Here is a 23,868-nt window from a genome sequence, read left to right as displayed (position 1 = left end):
GACATGTTTCAGGTTTAGAGGTGTAAACGCTCTCTCTCTCTCTCTCTCTCTCTCTCTCTCTCTCTCTCTCTCTCTCTCTCTCTCTCTCTCTCTCTCATATATATATATATATATATATATATATATATATATATATATATGTGTGTGTGTGTGTGTGTATGTATGTATGTATGTATGTATGTATACACAAACACACACACACTGAAATAGAAACCAAATAGCGAATAAAACTAACTTGATATTAAATGTTTAAAGTTCTCATCAATAAAATACACAAGTGTTTGTGGGTGTTTATATATATATATATATATATATATATATATATATATATATATATATATATATATATATATATATATAAATAGATAAATAAATAAATAAATAAATAAATAAACACATACACACACACACCCACCAACACTTGTGTATTTTATTGATGAGAACTTTAAGAGTTTAATATTAATTTGGTTTTATTCACTATTTGATTTTTCATTTCAGTATTCTATTCATTATTTGGTTCTAATTATTTTCTCTGTAGTGATCTGTTTACGGTGTCTCACAATTAAGAAATTAAATGTCTTATAAATATCGTTACTGAATACATTTACAACTTGTTTAGTCATCATCTGCAGATAGCCTTCAATTTCATACTAGAGTTTCAGAGTTCAAACTCAAGTAATACTTGTTAGAAGACTGTTCTTTAACGTTATTATGTATATTTGAACGCAGTGGTTACTAAGTATGTTTTGAACGCAATCTGTCACCGTAAAAGTCCAGCTGACAGTTTGCCCCCTGTGAGGTTTGAACTCACGACCCCTGGTTTACGAGACCAGTGCTCTACCACTGAGCTAAGGAGGCTCATGGGTCGTTGCATATTATCTCATCGGGAAACGAAACATTTGTATTGCAAGTCTTTATCAAATTTGCTGATAACTTTGAGAAATTTGGTGAGAACTGGCAACTGGTCCTAATTATCAAGAGATGTTCTTCGGTTAATCAAAGCAAATACGTAAATTTTTATCTAGTTAATAAAAAAAGCTTCTTAATATTTCTGTAGCAAATTTACAGATAAAGAAGGTTAAAGCTGCTGTCCTTACGGCATTCTTGGTGAAATTTCACGGTTATAGATTTTTTATATGCTATATTTCTTATATTTTTTAACACTGTCATTCTTACGAGCCACCCTATCGGTGAGGGCCCGTGCTATTATAAGGCTAGGTTATTCAAAACCAAACCTTAGATTTACGGTAATAACTGACGTGGCTGGCGATTTTTGAAATTATTGTGGTTCATTCCCCATTCTCCTAAATTAACAAGAATGTAAAATGCTCGTGAGGTATTAAAATGCGATATTTTAGTCGCTAAGATAAGAAATATTGACATTTGTTATTTCTTTATTTACTAAGATATTTTCATTTAACTACAGTTGCTCTTTCGGATTGACGCTAGTTAGCTTTATAGAGGATGAAGTATTCAGCCGCTGGGTTTGTATTAATGAGGTCGCATATACTGTAGTGTTTGATGAGATATAATCCTTTTTGCCCGTTATAAGATAGTGTAGTCTAGAAGAGTAGTTCATAGTGATTGTGAAAAATATAACTTAAAGACTATAATTAGCCAGTGATATTTCTTTAAAATTCGCTTTGAATTAATCGAAAGAGTCCGTATATGAATTAGGAAGTCTTGTGTGATTTAGATAAGTTTTACATGTAAATCTCTTTCCAATGAATTGCACTGAATTGAGTCACAGGACCCAACACCAGACTATATAATACAAATATATAAATCCAATCCTTCTTAGTGAAAGAACATTGATAATTTCTAGATTGTATTTTCATTACTAAAGTTATGCCCAACATCTTTTCCTTTATTGTGGTTTATTATTTTAAAGTCCAAATATCAGCTCAGGTTTTCATCAAAGAGTTAATGTAATTAACCAAATTGAAATCAGTGTCATAAGATTTTCTTCAAGAATCCCCTTCGAATTAGGATGAAAATTCACTTGAATGTACAATATCCCACCTCTCATATTTTTTGAGTATCTTAACGGACACTGCCGAATCGTTTCGAAAACCCATACAAATATTGTTTGGATTATCTAGAGTACATCTTCCTTATTCCTTCAAGTCTATTCAGTTCCTGTTTTTTAAACCTAAGCCAACTGTCCTATCTCGTGGCTGTGATCGTTTTGTAAAGGTTTTTTCTGTTAAATCTTTTATAACCTTTCCCTTTTGCTGAACTGTCGATCAATGTTACGTTGTATTCTTGTTCGCAATTCTATTCGTGCTAATATTCTTACCTTCTGCTGAAAACTTCTGTTACTTACACAGAATGTTTTAGTTTTGCAGCTACATTAACAAAAGGTTTATATAGTAATAAAAGAATAATAACAATCAAATTTGCAAATGCCATTTGTTTATAATAAAATAGCTGAGGGAAAAATGTTTATACAAATTGAACCCCCTCAAGAAACAAGAAAACAACAACAAATAAATATAAAAAAGAGAGATATATATAAAGAATGTCCATCCAACCTCTCCTCTCATCCCTCGTGAGTAGCACAGCCACCATTATAGTCTGTATCGTTCATTGTGGGTCGAAGTTGCTGCGTATGACGTCACACAACGTAATGGGGTATCCTTCTCCTTTTCTGCTACTCCCCACCCTCCACCCTCCAACCCGGGCCATCTCCTAAACTCCACCATCTTGATGGCTTACGTTGAACACTGCTCAAGCAGGATTTGTTCTTGAGAAGAAAATATCTCCGAGTTATGTCCTCATATTTGCAAGGAAGCGCAACCTCTTTGGCCAAATGATGTGTGAACGCATTTGCTTTGTATTTCTTGTGGCTCGGTCTTTCTCCGCGTCTTTCTTTTATAGATGAAAATGACATTCGGGCTTTTGAGCCTTTTTTTTTCTTTATTTCTTTATTTTTCACATTTTATACCCTATTGTACACCTCATGTTTTAAGAATGCATTTCTTTTGAAGCATTTTTTTTTTAATGCAACTCATGAATGACCAGGTCAAGGAACACTGACCTTTGTTCTAGCTAGCAGGACAATGCCCTAGACTGAGACTGACCGTATATACATATGGTCATTGCTTAAGCCACCTCTCCACCCAAGCGTGGAACAGTGAGGACCAGGCAATGGCTGCTGGTGACTCAGTAGGTAGACCAATAGGCTCCCTCAACCCACCCATCCTTAACTCACAAGGATGGTGAGGTTAAAGCGACCAAAGGAACTAACGAGTTTGAGTGGGACTCGAACCCCAGTCCGGCAATCATCAGCCAGGGACGTCTCCAATAGACCACCAGTATCATTCTTAATGATGATAATATGTATATATATATATATATATATATATATATATATTTATATATATACATATATCGAATATATATATATATATATATATATATATATATATATATATTTATATATATACATATATCTATCTATATATATATATATATATATATATATATTATTCTTTATGATGATAATATATATATACACATATATATCTATATATATATATATATATATATATATATATATATATATATATATATATATATATATGAATGACTTGGTGACATACAGTCGAAGTTGAATTTCGTTATTTTAATTTTGTCATGTGTACCCTTTTTTCCTTTCTAGGAAATGGGTTCGAATCAAATGGGCGGAGAGACAGGGTTTCAGTATGGACCCAAGGTCTCTCTCTCTCTCTCTCTCTCTCTCTCTCTCTCTCTCTCTCTCTCTCTCTCTCTCTCTCTCTCTCTCGCTTTTATATATATATATATATATATATATATATTTATATATATATATATGTATATAAATATATATATATATATATATATATATATATATATATATATATATATATATTATATTTATTTATTTATTTATATATATATATATATATATATATGAAGACCTTGGATGGAGCATTTTTCAGCGAAATTAATTGATGTATATATACAGTATATATATATATATATATATATATATATATATATATATATATATCACTACAACGTAAGAAAAATAGTTTGTGGGATATATGAAGGGAATATAGCATATTCCACGCTTTATCATCTAAAATCGCACAACCATGTCAATGCCAACGACAAGACACTTAATGGAAATTAATAATGAAAGGGGGAAGTATATATATATATGATCCAAATCCCACCCACGTCCGATCAACCGAGGCTCGGAACTCTTGGTACCCAGTCTCTTGGTACATATGCACCAAGAGCGTTAGTCTCTCACTACAAATCACATAGTATTTCTGAATGCCCTCGCTTGCTTCGTGGGACAATTATTCCAGCTTGAACTCTATTTCCAGATCAGATTTGGATCATGCACTTGGTTTATGTTCGGTTGGTTTGATGGGGAATGATGCGGTGTCTGTGAAACACAGTGTATTATTAACATATATGTTATCTTTAGGTATTTGCAATGCCTCTGTTAGAGCGTGAGATTTTTATTTCGTTTGAATTTGAAGATTATTTTTATTTTCCTTTCCTGGATGCAGTGTTAACATGTGATGTTTTTGTCTTGATTTTTGTTGATGATTTTCCATGGTCACTCGTAATTTTTAAAAAACTTTTTTATGTATAGAGGTGAAATTATAGATAATAATCTGGAGTTTTCGTTTTTACGCATTGCAGAAATTTTCATAGAGAATGAAGGTCGCAAGTTTGCGGGTATAGTTTATATCCTTCGGCTATTATTCAAGGAAATGCGAATCAAATTAGAACGTGTAAATTTTTTTTTTTGGTAACCTCTGTTTTAAATCTAAGTGTATACACGAGAGAGTGTTGTCTCCAAAGAGCTTTTTGCCTGCTAAAATTTGTGATCTCAAATCAAACGCATCGAATTTTACTTTAAAGGCCGTTCATGAATAGCAGAGGCAAGGCACAGTGACATTTCCCTATCAAGCAGGACAGTGCCCTAGAGACTGACCATGTATAACCTGATCAGCGCCCAAGACCCCTCTCCACCCAAGCTAGGACCAAGGTGGGCCAGGCAATGGCTGCTAATGACTCAGCAGATTTACCTATTGTCTCCCCCAAACAAAGGATGGTGAGGTTGCAGAGATCAAAAAATCTAACTAGTTTGAGTGGGACTCGAACCCCAGCCTGGCGTTCACAAGGGACGTTACTACATCGGCCACCACAACTTTCTTTGTTCTTGTCACTGATACTTTATCTAGGAGAGCAAACTACATTTATATGAAAATCTTCAGTGAGATGTATTATTATCATTATTATTATTATTATTATTATTATTATTATTATTATTATTATTATTACTTCCTAAACTACAACACTAGTTGAAAAAGCAAGATGCTATTTTTATGCCCAGGGGCCCCAACATGGAAAATAGCTCAGTGAGGAAAGGAAACACGGAAAAATGAAATATTTTAAGAACAGTAACAACATTGAAATAAATATTTCCTATATAAACTATAAAGACTAACAACACAAGAGGAAGAGAAATAAGAGAGAATAGTGTGCCCGACCTCAAGCTAGGGAACTCTACCCCAGATAGTGGAAGACCATGGTACAGAGGCTATGGCACTACCGAAGACTAGAGAACAATGGTTTGATTTTGGAGTGTCCTTCTCCTAGAAGAGCTGTTTACCATAGCTAAAGAGTCTCTTCTATAGTGTACTTATGATGTTAATGAGCGTCAGTGAAAATAAATTAATCTTTCCACCCATCACCTCAGGCATTTAAACTTATACTTTTTCTTGTCAGAACATAATTATATCTACGTTTGTATTTAAGAGCAGAATTTCAGGTAAATGATTACAAGATCCCAGGTCGTCTTTGTAAAACATGTTATTTTATTTCCAATGTTACACGGAATTGTAGATTTGCATAGGAATATTTTGTACTTAGTCAACTTGATTATTTAAATAATGAAGGAAAATTCATTTGGAATAACGCGGTAATGTCTCAACTCTAATGGCTGTAGTTGTAAAGTGAGTTCAAAGTATTCTCTTGTAAATATATTTAATACCAGTAAGCTCTTTTGTTGCGTTTTGTACGAGAGTCCATTAGCAAGCAAAAGATTTTTCAACATATTTGGTTCAAATGCTAATCACGAACGTTGTAAGATATTTTGGTAATTGTTTATCTAAATACTGGAAACAACTTCTATTCTTTGATTTATGGGACAATACTATCCATAATTTTAAATTTGGTGCATTGTTGAAATTGCTATTTTCCTTATTTGCATAATGAAAGCAAGAAAGGTGATTAAATTTTTAATGTGTCATTAAGGTTTTGGGTACTATTAGCATTATTCCAGTTTATAAAAGATTTTACGCTCGTACCCTCGGTTGCGTGATCTTGCACTGACGGCAAAACCACTTTTGCCTTAATATTTCAGCGCAGATGATCCCACTGGGGGGGAAAAATCAGAAACAAAGAGAGGGGAAATAAAGTTGGAAGTTTTCAACCGATAATTTTTCCAGCGTTTTATTCGTTCCTCGCATCTGGGTAACGGCTGGAAGGAGGAAGATGCTCACAGAGTTTTCCTTATCGTAGATGTGCACTCTGGTTTTATTCTCTTGCAAGCAACACGAGAAAATGGGAATGACGTCTAAGAGCAAGCAAACGCGAAGCTCAAGCACCACCCGCTGGCATTCTGTGCTTCCACAGGGAACCGTACGTTGTCGTTAGTGTCAGGAAGGAAGGTGAACTTAATTCTCAAGGCTTATTCTACCGAGTGTGCCTGTCCAGCAAATCAAATGTCAGTCCGGGATGACATGACAATGGCCGTTTGGAGGAGCGGCCAAGTCAGCACAGATCGTGTAATTTCACTATAACGAGATGGTCAAATCACAGAGAGAGAGAGAGAGAGAGAGAGAGAGAGAGAGAGAGAGAGAGAGAGAGAGAGAGAGAGAGAGAGAGATTTGCTGGAATCATTCCAGGCAGCCATTACGTAATTGAAAACTCTCTTAATTCATTCTTCGAGTTCAAATGTTCTGTTACTTTTACATAATGTAAGATGATTATATCGATTTTTGTTGTTATTGTTGTAGCTGTAATCATTATAATGTCCCTCCTGTGATTTTTAGTGTTGATAACATTTCCTCATCAGCATTATGCCTAGTGCATAGTGCTAATTAAAAGGCATGAAACTTGAACCCTAACAAAATTTAAAGTATGATAGTGGCTCCTCAACATCCAATCTTTGTATTGACGATGTTTCGTTAACTATATACTACTCATTTAAGATTCTGGGTATGAGTCTTCGTTGTAAATTTACTTTTAAGAAACACATTGGGTCTGTTTCTTCTTCAGTTGCACAAGAAATTGGCTTATTGAGAAAGTCTTTTAAGGTTTTCGGTGGTTAGTCTACCGATAGGAACTGTATTAATTCATTCATCCTGTCTTGTTTCGAGTATTGTTTGCCTGTTTGGTCTTCAGCTGCTGACTCTCATCTTAATTTGTTGGATATATACTTACTGGGTATTATATACCTTATTCTTGGTATGGATATTGATCTGTGGCACTGTCATTCATTTAGTTCTTTATACACGTTGCATAAGATTTTTCATAATTAAAATCATTTCTTGCACCCAAATCTTCCCAAACTGTACCATTCTGCACGTCATACATGGCATGCTGTTAATTCTAACAGTCTTGCCTTCTCCATCATAAGGCACATTATTACACAGTATTCAGAAGTTTTATTCCAGCTGTGACGAGATTGTGGAATGATCTTTCTAATCAGGCAGTTGAATCAGTCGAATTTGAGAAGTTTAAACTTGCAGTGAATGTTTTCATGTTGAATGGGTTGACATAAGTCTCGTTTATATTATCTGTTAAGATATCTAGATGTTAAAGAGCCACTGTTCTCGGTCTACTTACAATCATACTTTGAGTTTTGTTAGGGTTCAACTTCATGCCCCATGATTTGCACATGCTAGATCTTTATTATGAGATTCAGCTACCACAGATCTATATTCAGGAGATGGAATTATATAAAGAGAGTAGCATCATCTGCATATGCAACAAGCTTGTTTTCTGGGCCAAACCACATGTCATGTATATATAGTTTGGAAGGTAATGGTATGAGAACACTGCCCTTATGAACACCAGATAATATTATTATTCTTGCTGCTACTTTAGTAATGTTAATAACATTTTCAATTCTAATTATTGTTATTACTATATTTCTAGTATTAATGTATTTTGGTATTTTGTAATAAGTTAATTATCACCGTATTAATATATTAAAAAGATGGCTAAAATAACACCACTAAGATGAAATAATTTTTTTAGTGAGAATATTGATTGACAGAATTATTTGTCTAATAAAACTTATACCTGCATGTTCTAGATGCTTAGTAATAGCCGACTATCTTGTTCTTTGGATATATTATTCCCCTGCCACTATTTTGTATGAGAAGAAAACTTTTTTTCTAGCGGTTCAGTTATATTGGATAGGCATTCGTAACCCTTGTTGATGCTAAAAACGCTTTAAACAGTGAGAGACTATTAGCAAAAAAGTACATGAATATTTTGTTTTATACAGTTGAGCAATTAGCCTAAATGTTTCCCTCCCCTGGGGTGAAGTTAAAACAATTCGTTGTTTAGAGAAAAATTCAATGTATGGTTTTTTTCCGGAAGTTTAGCAAAGTAAAAACGGGGTGACCACATTTTTTATTCTATTTTAGTAAACTTTACAATGAAAAGCAGAGTAACCTTAAAACATATTTAGTTTGCATAAATTACTCGACTATGGTATTTTTTAGATTTTAGCAAAATAAAATCCAGGTGACTATGTTGTCATACAGTTTTTGTTCAGTTGAAGGAAATATACTGACCTGCATCCATGCCGAAATCAGTAGAAGAAATGTGCGTGCGTGCACGCGTGCACACAGCCCCCTCCCCCCCCCCCCCTCCCTAAAAACACCAAGCACCCAAAAGCCAAATCGAGAATCGGTTTTTGCACTGCTTTATTGGGAGCGTTTCTCATTTTTCCATGCTGGAAAGAAATCTGGGTCTCCCTTTTCCCAAAGACTGTTGATTTTTCTTTCATGAAAAGAACTGGAAAGTCGTTTTGAGTGGGCGAGGTATTTTTCAGGAATATTGATGGATGCGTCCGACTGCGGAGCGATGAAGGGAACGCAAAAATGAAATCCCCGTTGAAGGTAGATTAAAAGTCAATAAATAACGACCAGAACTTTTGTGAATATGTATTCTCAACTTCAGTTTATCAGTTTTAGTTCACTTTTTTCTCCTGTACCCAGGGCTCCTTCCCCACCCCCCCCTTTTTTTTTTATTTTTTTTTAGAATGGAGTTTTCAACTTTTGGACCATTTTTTTCTTTCTTCCCGTGATTGACAATCGTGGACGAAGAGGCTCTGGAATGATAGATTTTTTTTTTCTGTGCGTTTGCCGCTAACTTTAGCTTTTACGTTTTTTAAGCGAGTTTGCCCTAGAAAGGGAAACGAAAAGGACAATCAAGGGTTTGAATAATCTTTAAAATTCCTTTTGTGTATTAGTATCTCTCTCTCTCTCACACACACACACACACACACACACATATATATATATATATATATATATATATATGTGTGTATATATATATATGTGTGTATATATATATATGTGTGTATATATATATATGTATGTGTATATATATACATATATATATATATATATATATACATATATATATATATATATATATATATATATATATATATATATATATGTGTGTGTGTGTGTGTGTGTGTGTACGCATGTTTTACAGTGTTTTGGTGTGAAAACTTTTATCTGACATTTTATCTTTTTCTGAGTATTTTCAGTTTTTTCAAATTTTATTGTTTTTAAGAACCAAAGGCTTAATAGATAAAATTTAAATATCCATCTATTTTAGGTTTTATTTTATGTCTTATGCTTTTATCAATAACGTTGATATATATATATATATATATATATATATATATATATATATTATTTCTCTAATTTATCCGTGCCACCTCTGTAGGAGTCAAATTTTACTTATTTGGCCGTTAATAATAATAATAATAATAATGATAATAATAATAATAATAATAATAATAAACTGATTAGAATAAACACTTTGTACAGGTGAAGAAATTGCTCTGATAAGGAATTTTTGATAAATCGTAATACCGCAATTTAAAGGTAATTTTACAATGTATATATTTAATGGTTTAGATGTTCATCTTTTTAAGGTAATGAAACGAAAAAGTTGGAAATAAGTAACAGGAATGATATTCAAAAGCACTATAAAGGAAGTTTTCCTTTACAAACCCTTGTGGTCTGACCTGTTTTTCTCCGTTTATCTGATTTCCTATCAGCTATTTTTAGCCTAACAATAACGTTCCATTTATTTTTTATTTATCGATCATATCTATCTCGCTAAACAATCTGTTTGTCTTGTTTCTGCGCTGAACAGACCAAGGAAGATATTTTTTATCTTGTTTTTATGCTGAACAGACCAAGGAATGGGGAACCTCTTAGCTGTAACACTACTGTCTCAATTTAGAGTAAAGTGATATTAAGTGTTCATGAACTAAATTCTTATCAAGGAGACACCAAAAACACTGGTAAAAACTATAGGCACCAAGGAAACACATAAAATAATTAATTTGTATATTAACAATATACTAACAAATAGAGAACTTCCCTTAAGTAAACATAAGCAACTTAAATAAACTATTAGAGGCTCTCAATAACTGCCCGAGGTCCTGAAGTAATTACAGCTAGATGCGAAGTAGTGGGTATAACACAATGTCTCCATTCAGTTCGGTAATCACCTGTAAATTTCGATAGGTCATCAATTAAAATTACCAAGCAGAACTAAAGGTTATTAAAATGGCCTATCATTCCTGGCTTACCAGTCAATTACACATTTAATCAATTTGACATAAAATGGCTATTGACTAACCTAGAACAATCGAATAATGTTGACTGGATACTCCCTAAAGGATAAACAATTGCTAACGTTAACCTGGATATATGCCAAGACACAAGACACTTAAATTTGGCTTAAAAGATGATTACATATATGTTAAAGACATGCAAGGCCTTACTTAAGAAATAGCTTTCCTAAGCTGGAATTTACAAAGGGCTGGACTTGAGACCCACTCTCTAGTTGACCCTTACCTGTAATTAATTCCAGAGCGGCAAATGGCAATATTAAGAGGTTATGTTCTGGCTCTTGATCAAGCCTCTTGACACGACGAGGACGAGCGTTGTAGAACTTCATCAAATCACGGCACTTTGTTCAACATGGTAGGTCACTCCCAAGGATCAATCTACACCACGATCATGGCTGGTACATAGGGCTTTTAAAAGTAGGAGAAAATCTTATCCATCAAGGTCCTAGTGATAAAAGCACAAGGTTAAAATCTCCTACGAGAGTGTGGCTTCCGAGTCGGAGACAATTCGTTGCCAGACTGCTTCGGCTAACTAAGTCAGTCCCGAAGTAAACATTTTTTCCCGATAACAACGGGTAACAGGTTAAAGGGTCTATTTAAAAGTGGGTCAAGGGTAATTACATAAGGGAAAAGTAATTAATATAAATTAACCAATTTACATATCTTATGTCTTAACATATGAAAGACGTTAATAATATACTAAAATTTAATTTCTTTTAGTCCACCACCAGCGATGCAACTTTTTTAGTACAAAAAATTGCATCTAAAAATATAAACAATGCACTAACATTTCACTCTGTTAAAATCTCCCTGGTCTTCTGCTCACTAACTATAGCAGCCTTTCTTTTGACATGGGGAGGCTCTGATAAAAGTTTAACTGAATCATTAGTCGACGAAAGTTCCGAATCATCTAATCTTTCAAGAAAAGGAACCAGTGTTGTAATGTGTCTTTTAACAACTTCCCTAGTAGAACCCTTTTGTATCGATGCTCCTGTAACTTCACCGATACTGTTATATTGCAATTCTTTCACCAAACCCATAGGATAATTGTTAGGTTTTGTGTGCACCTCTTTCAGTAGGACAATATCCCCAATTTTAATACCCCTCTGTGTAATAGGTCGGTATCTATCCTTTTTATCAACAGCTTGGTCAATCAGTGTACCCAAAAACTCGTTATGATATTTTGATAACAGATTATTTCTGACTTTCCTTAATTTCATATACTCATCTTTAACCTGTTGGGGATTTACACAAGGTTGCCAGTCAGGATCCTCATCTGGTATACCCTGTAATTCTGGAAGGAGGTTCATGGAAGTCAGTTCATAGCCCTTAACTAACTGTTCAGGTGTAATTGGTTCAGGTATAAAGTCTAAATCTTCTTCTCTAAGGGATTCCTTAAAGGCTATAGGTCTCCTATTAACAAGGTGAACAGTGTGGCAAACAATAAATTCAAAGTCATCATAAGATAAAACAAGATTTTTTATACTTCCAAACAACAATCTTTTAACCTGTTTGACACAAACTTCAACAAGAGATCCAAGCTTACTGCATCCTTTAAAATATTGCTGAAACTGTATAGGGCGAATATTGTTTTCTTCAAAATATAACTGACTAGCATGATCACTTAAAAAGTTCTGCATCACATTAGCCCCAGCTACAAGCTGTGTCCCCATATCACTGACGCATAATTCAGGGATTCCATAATCAAAACAATGCAGCTGGAAAGATCGCAAAAATTCTTTTACACCAAGATCCTTGCAAATTTTAAGATTCACTGCCCTACTCCAAGTACATGTAATGCATAATAACCACACTTTTTGAGTTTCATTATTCTTCCTAACATGGAAAGGACCCATATGATCAATGAAAACATTAGCAAATGGCTTGGATGGTAAATTAGACCTGAATTCCCTATATGAATTCTGACTAAGTTTGAAAGTTCTATTACAAAAACGCCTACAATGCACACATTGTTTTAATGCTTTTTTGATGGTCGAAAAATGCCTAGGGATATGAAATTGTCGTCGTATTTCAGCTAGAACTGAATAACATCCTGCATGAAACAGATTGAAATGAACATCCAAAATAATTAGCTTCGTCAAAGCACTGTCTCTCGGCAGTAAAATAGGAAAACCATTATTGCTAAACCATTTCTTAAATTTGCTTTTAACCCTAAGAATACCATTTTCATCCATGAATATATTAAGCTGAGTAATGAGGTTAGGAATGGCCTTCAGATTAAAACTATTCTTATTCTGAAAGTAAGCAAAGATCTCTGGAAACCACTTCCTTTGCTCTGTTATAACAACTCTCTTACTAGCTTCTGCAAAGAGATTAGGGTTGGTATCAGATGAGGTTTGAGAACATATACCTGCCTTTGACTTCCAGTTTCTTATGCATACTAGTATTCTTCGATAAATCAGAATCAACTTACGAAAGCTGGAATACTTGCAGGGATCAATAACATATTCAGGAGAACCTGTTAAGGAAGAAAAAGTAGTTTGAGAAAGTTCTGCCCCTAAAGGTGCATTCAACTTTGAGAGGTACCCAGAGTCTGTGACAGTCATGGGATTTGGAATAATAAAAGTCATGTCATGTTCCACACCAGGGAGGTCATCCAACTTCTTGCCTGGACCGACGAGAAAATTAGTTTTATACAACTGCTTATGTGAGAGGCATCTAGTAACACAGTCGGCCGGATTCTCTTTCCCTGAAATGAAACAGAATCTTATTGGAAATCGTTGACACAATTTTTGAATATTACCAATTCTATTCATTACGAAAGTTGAACACCTTTGCATTTTATCCAGTTTCTGGGAGGAAGAATTAAGCCAGTGTAGGGCACAAAGAGAATCAGCATAGAGAACCATTTCTACTATGTTAACAGGTTTCAGGCAAGAAGGTCCAGAGATATCTCTTTGCAGTTCCACGAGAGTTTCGACACCCAAAACAATGGCATTTAACTCTAATGAAGGAATTGACTTATTCTTCAGCTGAGTGTTAATCATACGGTTCTTAGCTTGAACAAAACTCACCTTACCAGATTCAACGTGCTGCAAAAAAATTACTGAACCATATAAGTCGTGACTAGCATCAGTATAAGCCATAAGCTTATAAGTACCATTCCTTGGTCCGACATATCTACCTATCTTAATGGGAGGAGAAGCATTAGCTTGTTTACATATATTTCCCCATTCACGTTGAAGCTCTAATGGCAACAATGCATCCCAACCAAGGTTTTTATTGCACTGAAGCCTGTGCATAAACAAACGGCTTCTGTTTAAAATAGGCATGTTAAAGCCATATATGTCAAATTGAGAAGCAATTGTTCCTAAAACAGCACGTTTAGTGGTGGCCTTGCCATCAAGGCAAATAGGCTTTGTAAATATTTCATCTCTTACTCTGTCCCATGCAAGACCAAACAACTTTGTAGTTTCAGGGGTCTGAGTTTTCATGTCTTCATCTATCTTAATTTGTAAGGAATTATCATTAGTGATAATCTGCTGAACCTCGAATTTGTACGGAGCAAAAATGCGAGGCAGCTCATTATAAGCCCATTCTAAAGACTCTCCAGTTTCCATGGTAATTGCACCATTATCCATATACAGCAAGGTATACATTAAATGTTTTAATTCTGACAAATCTTTATCCTTTTCTTCCTTAAAAGCTAAAATATAATATAAGGAAAGCATTAACAAAAACGGGCTACAACGCAACCCAAAACTCAGCCTCACATTGCGATAAGCAACAACAGAAAAGTCCCCAGCTTTAACATTTTTATACCAAAGAAACAGCAATTTTGACTGATCAGATTCACTTAATGAAAGCATATTGAATGCTTTTTTCAAGTCATAGGTAAGCAATTTCTGACCGAACCTTAAATGAAGAAAAGCTGAGGATAGCTTTTGGTTCAATGTGGGACCTGGATGCATACACTGGTTGAGAGAGAGGCTTAGTTTCTTATTTTTCTCATTCTCTCTCAAATTGGATAAAAAGACTACACGACACTTAGTCGTCTCCCTCTCAGGCTTGAAAATTCCCATGTGAGGAAGAAAAGCATAATCTGGGTGCAGGGCTTTATATTGTTCAAGATCATGAATAGGTTTTATTATACCAGCTGCTATTTGATCCTTAATAGTCTGATCCATTAAATGTAAATAACCCACATTATTTTTAAGCTTCCTAAAATTAGACTTCAAAATTACCTCTGCTAAATGTTCATTTTTCGATAGCAAGTGTGATACCTCACCATTCCAAAGTAAGGGAACTCGAATCCTACCATCTACTTCTCTAGATATATTATTAAAAGTATAATCAACTAACTGCTTATTCAGTTCTACAGTCTCTTCCTCATAAATAGTTTGGTCATAATTAATGAATTTAGGGCATTCAAGCTCCAATATTTCATTTGTTGCCTTTTGTAGTTTACACTCCATAAGCTTTCCCTTGTCATTCAAAACCGAAAAATTACTACTAACTTTCAAAGTATCATAGTGAAGGTCATGAACCTCATCATCCAAAGTAGGTATGATAGAATCTGCAACAAATAACGAGTGAGTGTGGACACTTACTAAAGACTCCACACTAGGTGGACTAGGAATACTAGCACTAACAGACATCGAATGACATGGCAAAAAATCTATATTATCGATCAATCTTTGAACATTGCCTACCAACATAACGCCCATTGGGGAATCTACATATACTGACAGAGTACCCTTTCCAAACAGGACGTCTTTACTTGGAATACAATAAGCAGCATCAGAACCAAGCAGAAATTCAATATCCTTTACTTCCCGGATATTTGAATGAAGACCCCCATCAGCAAATGAAAACCCTTTATCTAAAAAACCCTTCACTGCCGTGCCGAGCATCGGCAAATTCAACTTAATCTTTATTTCAGGAATAACCATGGCTGGAATCTTATAACGACCATTTCCTAGTGTAATAGGCACCTGAACTACCTTGCTCCGATAAGTTTTAACACCATTGAAACCATGAATTGTAAGATTAACATTATTTCTGATAGTTTCAAAGTCATAAGTATCAGCTAATTTCTGTGAAACAAAAGTACTTTGAGACCCACTGTCTTTTATACCCCTATACAAGCGCTCTTGTCCAACAATGCCAAAAGTGAAAGTAGGAAGAACAGAGTCACTAACGAAATTTGAGAACACTGTAACCCCATTATTTGTTTCTGTGCTTGCTATAGCTTCTTCACTTTTCTTACAATCAGATGAATTATCTTTGTTACACAGAAAAGAAAAATGCCAGCCAAAACATTTAAAACACTTTTGTTTAAACCTAAAATTACATTTAGCAGTGGGATGCGAAAAACTAGCACATTTCAAACAGCCTTTAAAATACTTCAATTTATCTACTTTAGACTGAGGAGTAGGAAATTTTGTACATTTATATAGTAAATGATTGAAATCCTTACCATGAACCTTAGAACATAACGAACAACTAGGTAGGACTTTATTCTTAGGAGAATGCACTTTAACTGCCAAACTAGCAAAACTATCAGCATTTTCAGCACTACCATTGCATGATAAGGAATGCTTTGAAGGCGTAACATTTGACACTTTTCTCGAGTTTTCATACCTCTCGCAAGCTACAAAAAAGTTATCCAAAATTTCCGTAATCAATCATCAGAGGACATTTGCAAAACCTTAGTAGACTCACATAAATTCCTTAACCTAGATACATAATTAAATGGGTCATCACCTGGATTTAGTTTCAACTCTGTTAGTTTCTTAACGGTGGAAGACTTCCTAACTTCTTCCGAAGCAAAAGCTTTAATCAAGAGCGATTTAGCATCTTGGTAACTCTGTTTATCTGCTTCAAGAGAATTCAGCAAAACCTTAGCCCGACCTTCAACTTGCTGTTTAAGCAAAAGTAACAAATCCCTATCGGGATATTTATAAACACCAGTAGTAGCCTCAAATTCTACAAAAAACTGTAAGAGATCCTCATTTTCCTTGCTACTAAATTTTGGGAGGGGCGCTGTTGGCTGCTTTAATAAACTAAGAGCGGTGTCCGTGACACTACGGGAAGGAGAAACTTCAAGTAAAGGCAAACATCTCTCTATCTTCTCTAAATAATCAATACAACCCAAACATTCCTCTTCTAATTCGAGTTCTGTAACTGCGCTATCCTCAAACTTTAAATTTTGAATTTTAGAATCCAAGTCTAACAAACCCTTCTGGTAACTTAACAGGAGACACTTATCCGATATTTTCCGGGATGCAGTAAAATTTGCATAGGACCCCAATTTATTAAAGGCATCAGTTACTTTCTTACGAATAACCTTTCTCTGAGTAATAAGCAATTTTAAATTTGACATTATATCTTACTTGACAAAAAATCACCAACAACAAAGATCGTTAATAGAAAACCCGTGGGAGTGAGCTACAGCTAAACTAGTACAACCTAATTTTGAGAGCCTCTTAATTAATTACCTAACATGCAACTATCCTGTCACGGTCGCCATGAACTAAATTCTTATCAAGGAGACACCAAAAACACTGGTAAAAACTATAGGCACCAAGGAAACACATAAAATAATTAATTTGTATATTAACAATATACTAACAAATAGAGAACTTCCCTTAAGTAAACATAAGCAACTTAAATAAACTATTAGAGGCTCTCAATAACTGCCCGAGGTCCTGAAGTAATTACAGCTAGATGCGAAGTAGTGGGTATAACACAATGTCTCCATTCAGTTCGGTAATCACCTGTAAATTTCGATAGGTCATCAATTAAAATTACCAAGCAGAACTAAAGGTTATTAAAATGGCCTATCATTCCTGGCTTACCAGTCAATTACACATTTAATCAATTTGACATAAAATGGCTATTGACTAACCTAGAACAATCGAATAATGTTGACTGGATACTCCCTAAAGGATAAACAATTGCTAACGTTAACCTGGATATATGCCAAGACACAAGACACTTAAATTTGGCTTAAAAGATGATTACATATATGTTAAAGACATGCAAGGCCTTACTTAAGAAATAGCTTTCCTAAGCTGGAATTTACAAAGGGCTGGACTTGAGACCCACTCTCTAGTTGACCCTTACCTGTAATTAATTCCAGAGCGGCAAATGGCAATATTAAGAGGTTATGTTCTGGCTCTTGATCAAGCCTCTTGACACGACGAGGACGAGCGTTGTAGAACTTCATCAAATCACGGCACTTTGTTCAACATGGTAGGTCACTCCCAAGGATCAATCTACACCACGATCATGGCTGGTACATAGGGCTTTTAAAAGTAGGAGAAAATCTTATCCATCAAGGTCCTAGTGATAAAAGCACAAGGTTAAAATCTCCTACGAGAGTGTGGCTTCCGAGTCGGAGACAATTCGTTGCCAGACTGCTTCGGCTAACTAAGTCAGTCCCGAAGTAAACATTTTTTCCCGATAACAACGGGTAACAGGTTAAAGGGTCTATTTAAAAGTGGGTCAAGGGTAATTACATAAGGGAAAAGTAATTAATATAAATTAACCAATTTACATATCTTATGTCTTAACATATGAAAGACGTTAATAATATACTAAAATTTAATTTCTTTTAGTTCAAGGTATTCGTATAGAAGCCAGGAATTCATATTAAAGAGTCTGTAAAAGTAAAAATATTGAAAATATTGTATTAGAATATAAACTATTTTTTTTCTGACTGAGTGACAGTAGAATTTGAACCTTAAGTATACTATTATTATTATTATTATTATTATTAAATACTAAGCTACAACCCTAGTTGGAAAAGCAGGATGCTATAAGCCCAGGGGTCCCAACAGGGAAAATAGCCCAGTGAGGAAAGGAAACAAGGAAAAATAGAATATTTTAAGAATAGTAACAACATTAAAATAAATATTTCCTATATAAACTATAAAAACTTTACCAAAACAAGAGGAAGAGAAACTAGATAGAACAGTGTGCCCGAGAGTACCCTCAAGCTAGGAGTGTACTTGATGTGTTGAAATGTTCTACCCGAATTATATGTTAGTCATATATGTAATGTCACAGTTATTCGTGTTTTTATCTCGACATTGCAAATTTCATACGGAGTCTTTAGTCATCGAATTTTGAATTTCCCTCTGGTTGGGTTTAGAGGTGGTAGCTTCTCTCATTGACGAACAGGTTTGTAGACGAGTGATTTTTAAGTAAAGTCCGTTTTGGTGACATTAAATTGCATCGAAATAGGACACCTGACATGTGTCTTTCGCGAGTTATGGTACCACCTCCCAGATGTCTCTGATGGTCGACATTGAGAGTCATACTGGTGAGCGGTTGTTTTTTTTCCCATATTCCCATGTAACATATATATATATATATATATATATATATATATATATATATATACATATATGTGTGTGTGTTTGTGTGTGTGTATGTATGTATGTTTTTTTTTTTTTTTTTTTGTGCGTGGGTACTTCTAGACTTATATGTTCTTGGTGGCATTTTCGTCTGTTTTAGAATCTAATTCCTTTTCAACAATTTTAGCTGAGATATGTAGTGATAGGGGGTAAATCATTAGCAATTAGACAAACCATGAAATATTTATTCAGTATTATGCTAAAATATAATGGTGACCTAAATTCCTGCTAAATAAGAATAAAAAAAGGATATTCTGGTCATAAGCTTTAACGAACTCGAAGGATCACGCTGCCAGTGGTCCACCCACTAAATCTAACGACCTGGCATCCGAGGTAACAAGCAGCCTGTCTCCCTGAGAGGTCTTATCGGAGTCATTTGGGAATGTCAGCGAAGCGACATATTTCTCGACCAGGTGTAACACCGTTTCGGAACATGTCAGATCTTATACCATTTTCTTTCTTGATGTTGGAAAGTATAAAGAAATGTTGATTTTCATATCGGCATATGTTTAGGAGAATCATATGTTACATGTAAAAATTATAGATGAATGTGGGGTAAGATTTTTTTTTTCTTTTTTTTTTTTGAATGTGGGGTAGGATTTTTTTTTTTTTTTTTTTTTTAAACCTCTCACGTCCTTTTGACTGCACCTGAATCCTTTCACTCATCTCAGCAACCATCCTTTTAAATATTAGCATTAGTATTTCCTGAGTATGTCAGGACGTGTTTTTTTTTTTTTTTTTTTTTTTTTTTTTTTTTTTTTTTTTTTTTTTTTTTTTTTTTTTTTTGGCTTAATCTTAAAGAGTAAGTTTTCTGTCAGATTTTCGATTCATTCGTACATGGAGAAAGAAAGGAAGACCAGTGACTGGTTGAAAGTGTGTTTAATTTGGAAGCGTTGAGAGGATATAGAGGACTTAAATCCTGGAAATCTCAGGATGAATGGTAGGAAAGAGGTTTCAGAAAAGATTGGCCAAATAGAGGGGAATGGTGCAGTGTGTATTGAATTGGAGGGTGATAGTGTGTGTGTGTATGTACTCGTAAGAGTGTTATACTCTGTGTGTATATACTCGTAAGAGTGTTATACACTGTGTGTATATACTCGTAAGAGTGTTATGCAGTACTCTGTGTGTATATACTCGTAAGAGTGTTATACTATGTGTGTATATACTCATAAGAGTGTTATACTCTGTGTATATATACTCGAAAGAGTGTTATACTCTGTGTGTATATACTCGTAAGAGTGTTATAATCTGAGTGTATATACTCTTAAGAGTGTTATACACTGTGTGTATATACTCGTAAGAGTGTTATACTCTGTGTGTATATACCCGTAAGAGTGTTATACTCTGTATGTATATACTCGTAAGTGTTATACTCTGTGTATATATTCGTAAGAGTGTTATACTCTGTATATACTCGTAAGTGTTATACTCTGTGTGTATATACTCGTAAGAATGTTATACTCTGTGTGTATATACTCGTAAGAGTGTTATACTCCGTGTGTATATAAGAGTAAAACAGCTGCTGTTGTGGTTTTCAGCACCGGGTCTCATCCACGATTCAGCCATATAAGTATGAAATTGTTTGTAAGCGATGTATTTTTATCTGTGATGCCACCTCCGTTATTGGAAAGTAATTAATGTTGAAAGAATTACATATTGAATTATATTGGGATTCAGTTTGAATCATGAGTTACCTTGATAGAAATTCAGAGGTAGGGACCACTGTTTATGAAATATATAATTATATATATTAAGCCGATTAATGTTTCATGGGAGTAAAATATTATATGATGACAAAGAAATTTAGGAGTTCTCTTCAAAGATCGGAAATGAGGAGAGGGAGAGAGAGAGAGAGAGAGAGAGAGAGAGAGAGAGAGAGAGAGAGAGAGAGAGAGAGAGAGAGAGAGAGAGGGTGGGGTGTTGAATCGCTGTGTCGATTATTTTTTCTAATAAATACTTACCGACAGTCCATAATATACAAGATTATGATTATTTTTAAGCGTGTTTAATGTAAGGTAAACTAATGTTCGGACATTGTTTAAAATGCCATTAAGATAACTTTTTCATTAGTGCCTATGGTGGTAATGTGTGTGTGTATAAATATATATATATATATATATATATATATATATATATATATATATATATATATATATATATATATATATATACATATATGTTTTATATATATATATATACATATATATATATCTATTTTTATATATATATAAAGAGAGAGAGAGAGAGAGAGAGAGAGAGAGAGAGAGAGAGAGAGAGAGAGAGAGAGAGAGAGAGCACTGACCAGGACAAAGGTTCTTTTATTTGCAAAACAAAAACAAATATATAGCTGTACATAAATTTTACTTATTTTTTATAATTATTTTAAAAGTTAACTCCTGACACCATAATCCCCGTTTCTTTTGTGTGAATATTACTACGGATCAAAATGTCCGAGTCGGCACGAGTATTTCATTCATGAATGTCAAATCCGTAACAGGTGTTAGTTCTTCAGCAGCCAAATCCTGTTTGCTAACACACTCGAGGGTACCTAATGTTTAATGTCAATATTTACTGATGTTATTTCGTTTTCTCTGGTAAAAGCCTTTTCAGCCTTTTTATGTCTTTGTTCTCATGCGCAGGTCATTTGAAGTCTTGTCGCTAGTCTTGTGTTCATACCCTTCCATTATTCATCTTGTGCTTTTCACGGCAAAGGACAAGAAGGTGTGCATAATGCATGATGATTTAAGTTTTTTGGTCGCCCTTATATGGCATTCCTTTTATTTCTTGTGTTCATTATCATGGAAATTATGAAGATATTGATCTTATCCTTCATGGCTTGGGATAATAGCCTCATTTTTAGATTTCTCTTGCTGGCTATATTGAATGAAATGAAAATAATGAAGTACAGTAAGGGAACCTACTCTAAGATCCACTTTTAAAACTTGGCTCCATAATATTATTTCGCTTTTTTTTTTTTGTAAATAAACAGTACTCTTGTTAATTGCATTAAATAATGGTTTGAAAAAAAAAAAAGAAAAAAAATTCCTAACCTATTTCTTCATATTTACTGTTAACCAATTAGTGATGAATATTCTTTCTTTTGATCTTATCTTCGTGAGCTTCTCGCTTCGTGATTATTATTTGCATATATGTTTCCGTTCATCATTCCTTCCTTCTTTTGCTTTTTATCTTTTTAAAGGTCTCTTGTGGGTGGCAGTGGCAATGGGCAGCCCAATGAGACCCTCTCCATCCAAACTAGAACAGGGAAGGTTAGACAGTGGCTTGATTGTGACTGTAGATAGACCAAAAAGGGTTTAGATTCATTCAAAAATTTTATTTTATCCTTGGATGTCATTTTGAACTTATCTTGTAATTACTGTAATCTAATGTCAAGGTTCACATGATTATAGATAACGTTCGACGTTTACAAATAATGTTTACCAGATTATTAGTTCACTATTGTTTTGTTACACACGAGCACACTTCTTAGATTTTTTTATTTGACTATCAATTTATTTCACGTATAAACGATAAAAGTTCTATGAAAACCGGCGTAGACCGTTTATTCTATTATTCATTCATTCTTGGCCGATATATACCATTAGTCATTTTCTATTCATTAAGGTTTGCATACATGAATATTCTCGTGAGTGAAGTGGGAAATTGAGGGTATCCTTCAGTGTCAGTTATATGTCCTTGTCTACAGGTGTCAAATTAAATATTGCCACAGAAACTCACCGCTCGTATGTAGCTTAGTACATTTCTTTATGATTAAGATATGTTCTTAATATGTAACAACCTTAATAGAGTTTTAAAGGTTTAAAGGCCGCTCATGAATGTCAGGGCCAAGGCACAGTGGTGCTACCCTATCGAGTAGGACAATGCCCTAGAGACTGACCATATTGCATATGATCAGCGCCCAAGCCCCCTCTCCACCCAAGCTAGGACCAAAGAGGGCCAGGCAGTGGCTGCTGATGACTTAGCAGATACACCTATAGGCTTTCCCCCCCCCCCTCAAACACGCCCAGTCCCGCCATCCTTAGCTCACAAGGATGGTGAGGTTGCAGCGGCAAAAGAAACTAAGGAGTTTGAGCGGGACTCGAACCCCAGTTTAGCGTTCACCAGTCAGGGACGTTACCACATCGGCCACCACAACCCTCATTTATGATTAAGATATGCTCTTGATATTTATCAACCTTAATAGAGTTCTACCATTTTTTGAAGTTTCAGTGATATAGATTAAAGGAAATCTATTTTCTGTTGATTTTATTTTGGAAATACAGGAAGCATATATGTAAATTATTACTTTTAGAATTTACCTCTCAAAATTTCGAATAAAAGAACACATTTATTTATTTCTGATGCTTTTATTCTAAAATAAATAGTATTTTCATTGAATTTCTTCATAAATTTTTCTCTGAGACGTATTTAAGTAGTTTTAGTTTTCTGGCAAAATCGAGACAATTTTTGAACTGGATAAATTATCAAAATGATTTTTTTAATTCAGTTATTGAATGGGAAAGCTTAAGATATTAAGAA

The 23,868-nt window shown here is 34.4% G+C and overlaps 2 protein-coding genes, 1 long non-coding RNA gene and 1 other non-coding gene across 4 annotated transcripts in view; 1 reads left to right on the top strand and 3 right to left on the bottom strand.

The window, feature by feature from the left end:
* LOC137639060 (uncharacterized) overlaps positions 1 to 23,868 on the top strand; it is a 661,577-nt gene that overhangs the window by 54,643 nt on the left and 583,066 nt on the right. The window lies entirely within an intron of this gene.
* Positions 787 to 858, bottom strand: TRNAT-CGU (transfer RNA threonine (anticodon CGU)). Its single transcript has one exon. It is a non-coding gene; the product is annotated as a tRNA-Thr (tRNA).
* Positions 10,645 to 17,291, bottom strand: LOC137639401 (uncharacterized). Its single transcript, XM_068371675.1, has 4 exons — positions 16,673 to 17,291; positions 16,386 to 16,559; positions 11,172 to 13,655; positions 10,645 to 10,822 (listed from the first exon to the last, which is right to left on the bottom strand). Exons 1-3 carry the CDS (start codon positions 17,289 to 17,291, stop codon positions 11,737 to 11,739), a joined length of 2,712 nt encoding a protein of 903 aa, XP_068227776.1. The 3' UTR covers positions 10,645 to 10,822; positions 11,172 to 11,736.
* On the bottom strand, positions 17,508 to 18,518 carry LOC137639059 (uncharacterized). The gene is made up of 2 exons (XR_011044220.1): positions 18,035 to 18,518; positions 17,508 to 17,685 (listed from the first exon to the last, which is right to left on the bottom strand). It is a non-coding gene; the product is annotated as an uncharacterized lncRNA (long non-coding RNA).

Source organism: Palaemon carinicauda, chromosome 4 (assembly GCF_036898095.1).
Source record: "Palaemon carinicauda isolate YSFRI2023 chromosome 4, ASM3689809v2, whole genome shotgun sequence".
Classification (NCBI taxonomy): domain Eukaryota; kingdom Metazoa; phylum Arthropoda; class Malacostraca; order Decapoda; family Palaemonidae; genus Palaemon; species Palaemon carinicauda.
This window is presented reverse-complemented; position numbering and strand designations above follow the sequence as displayed.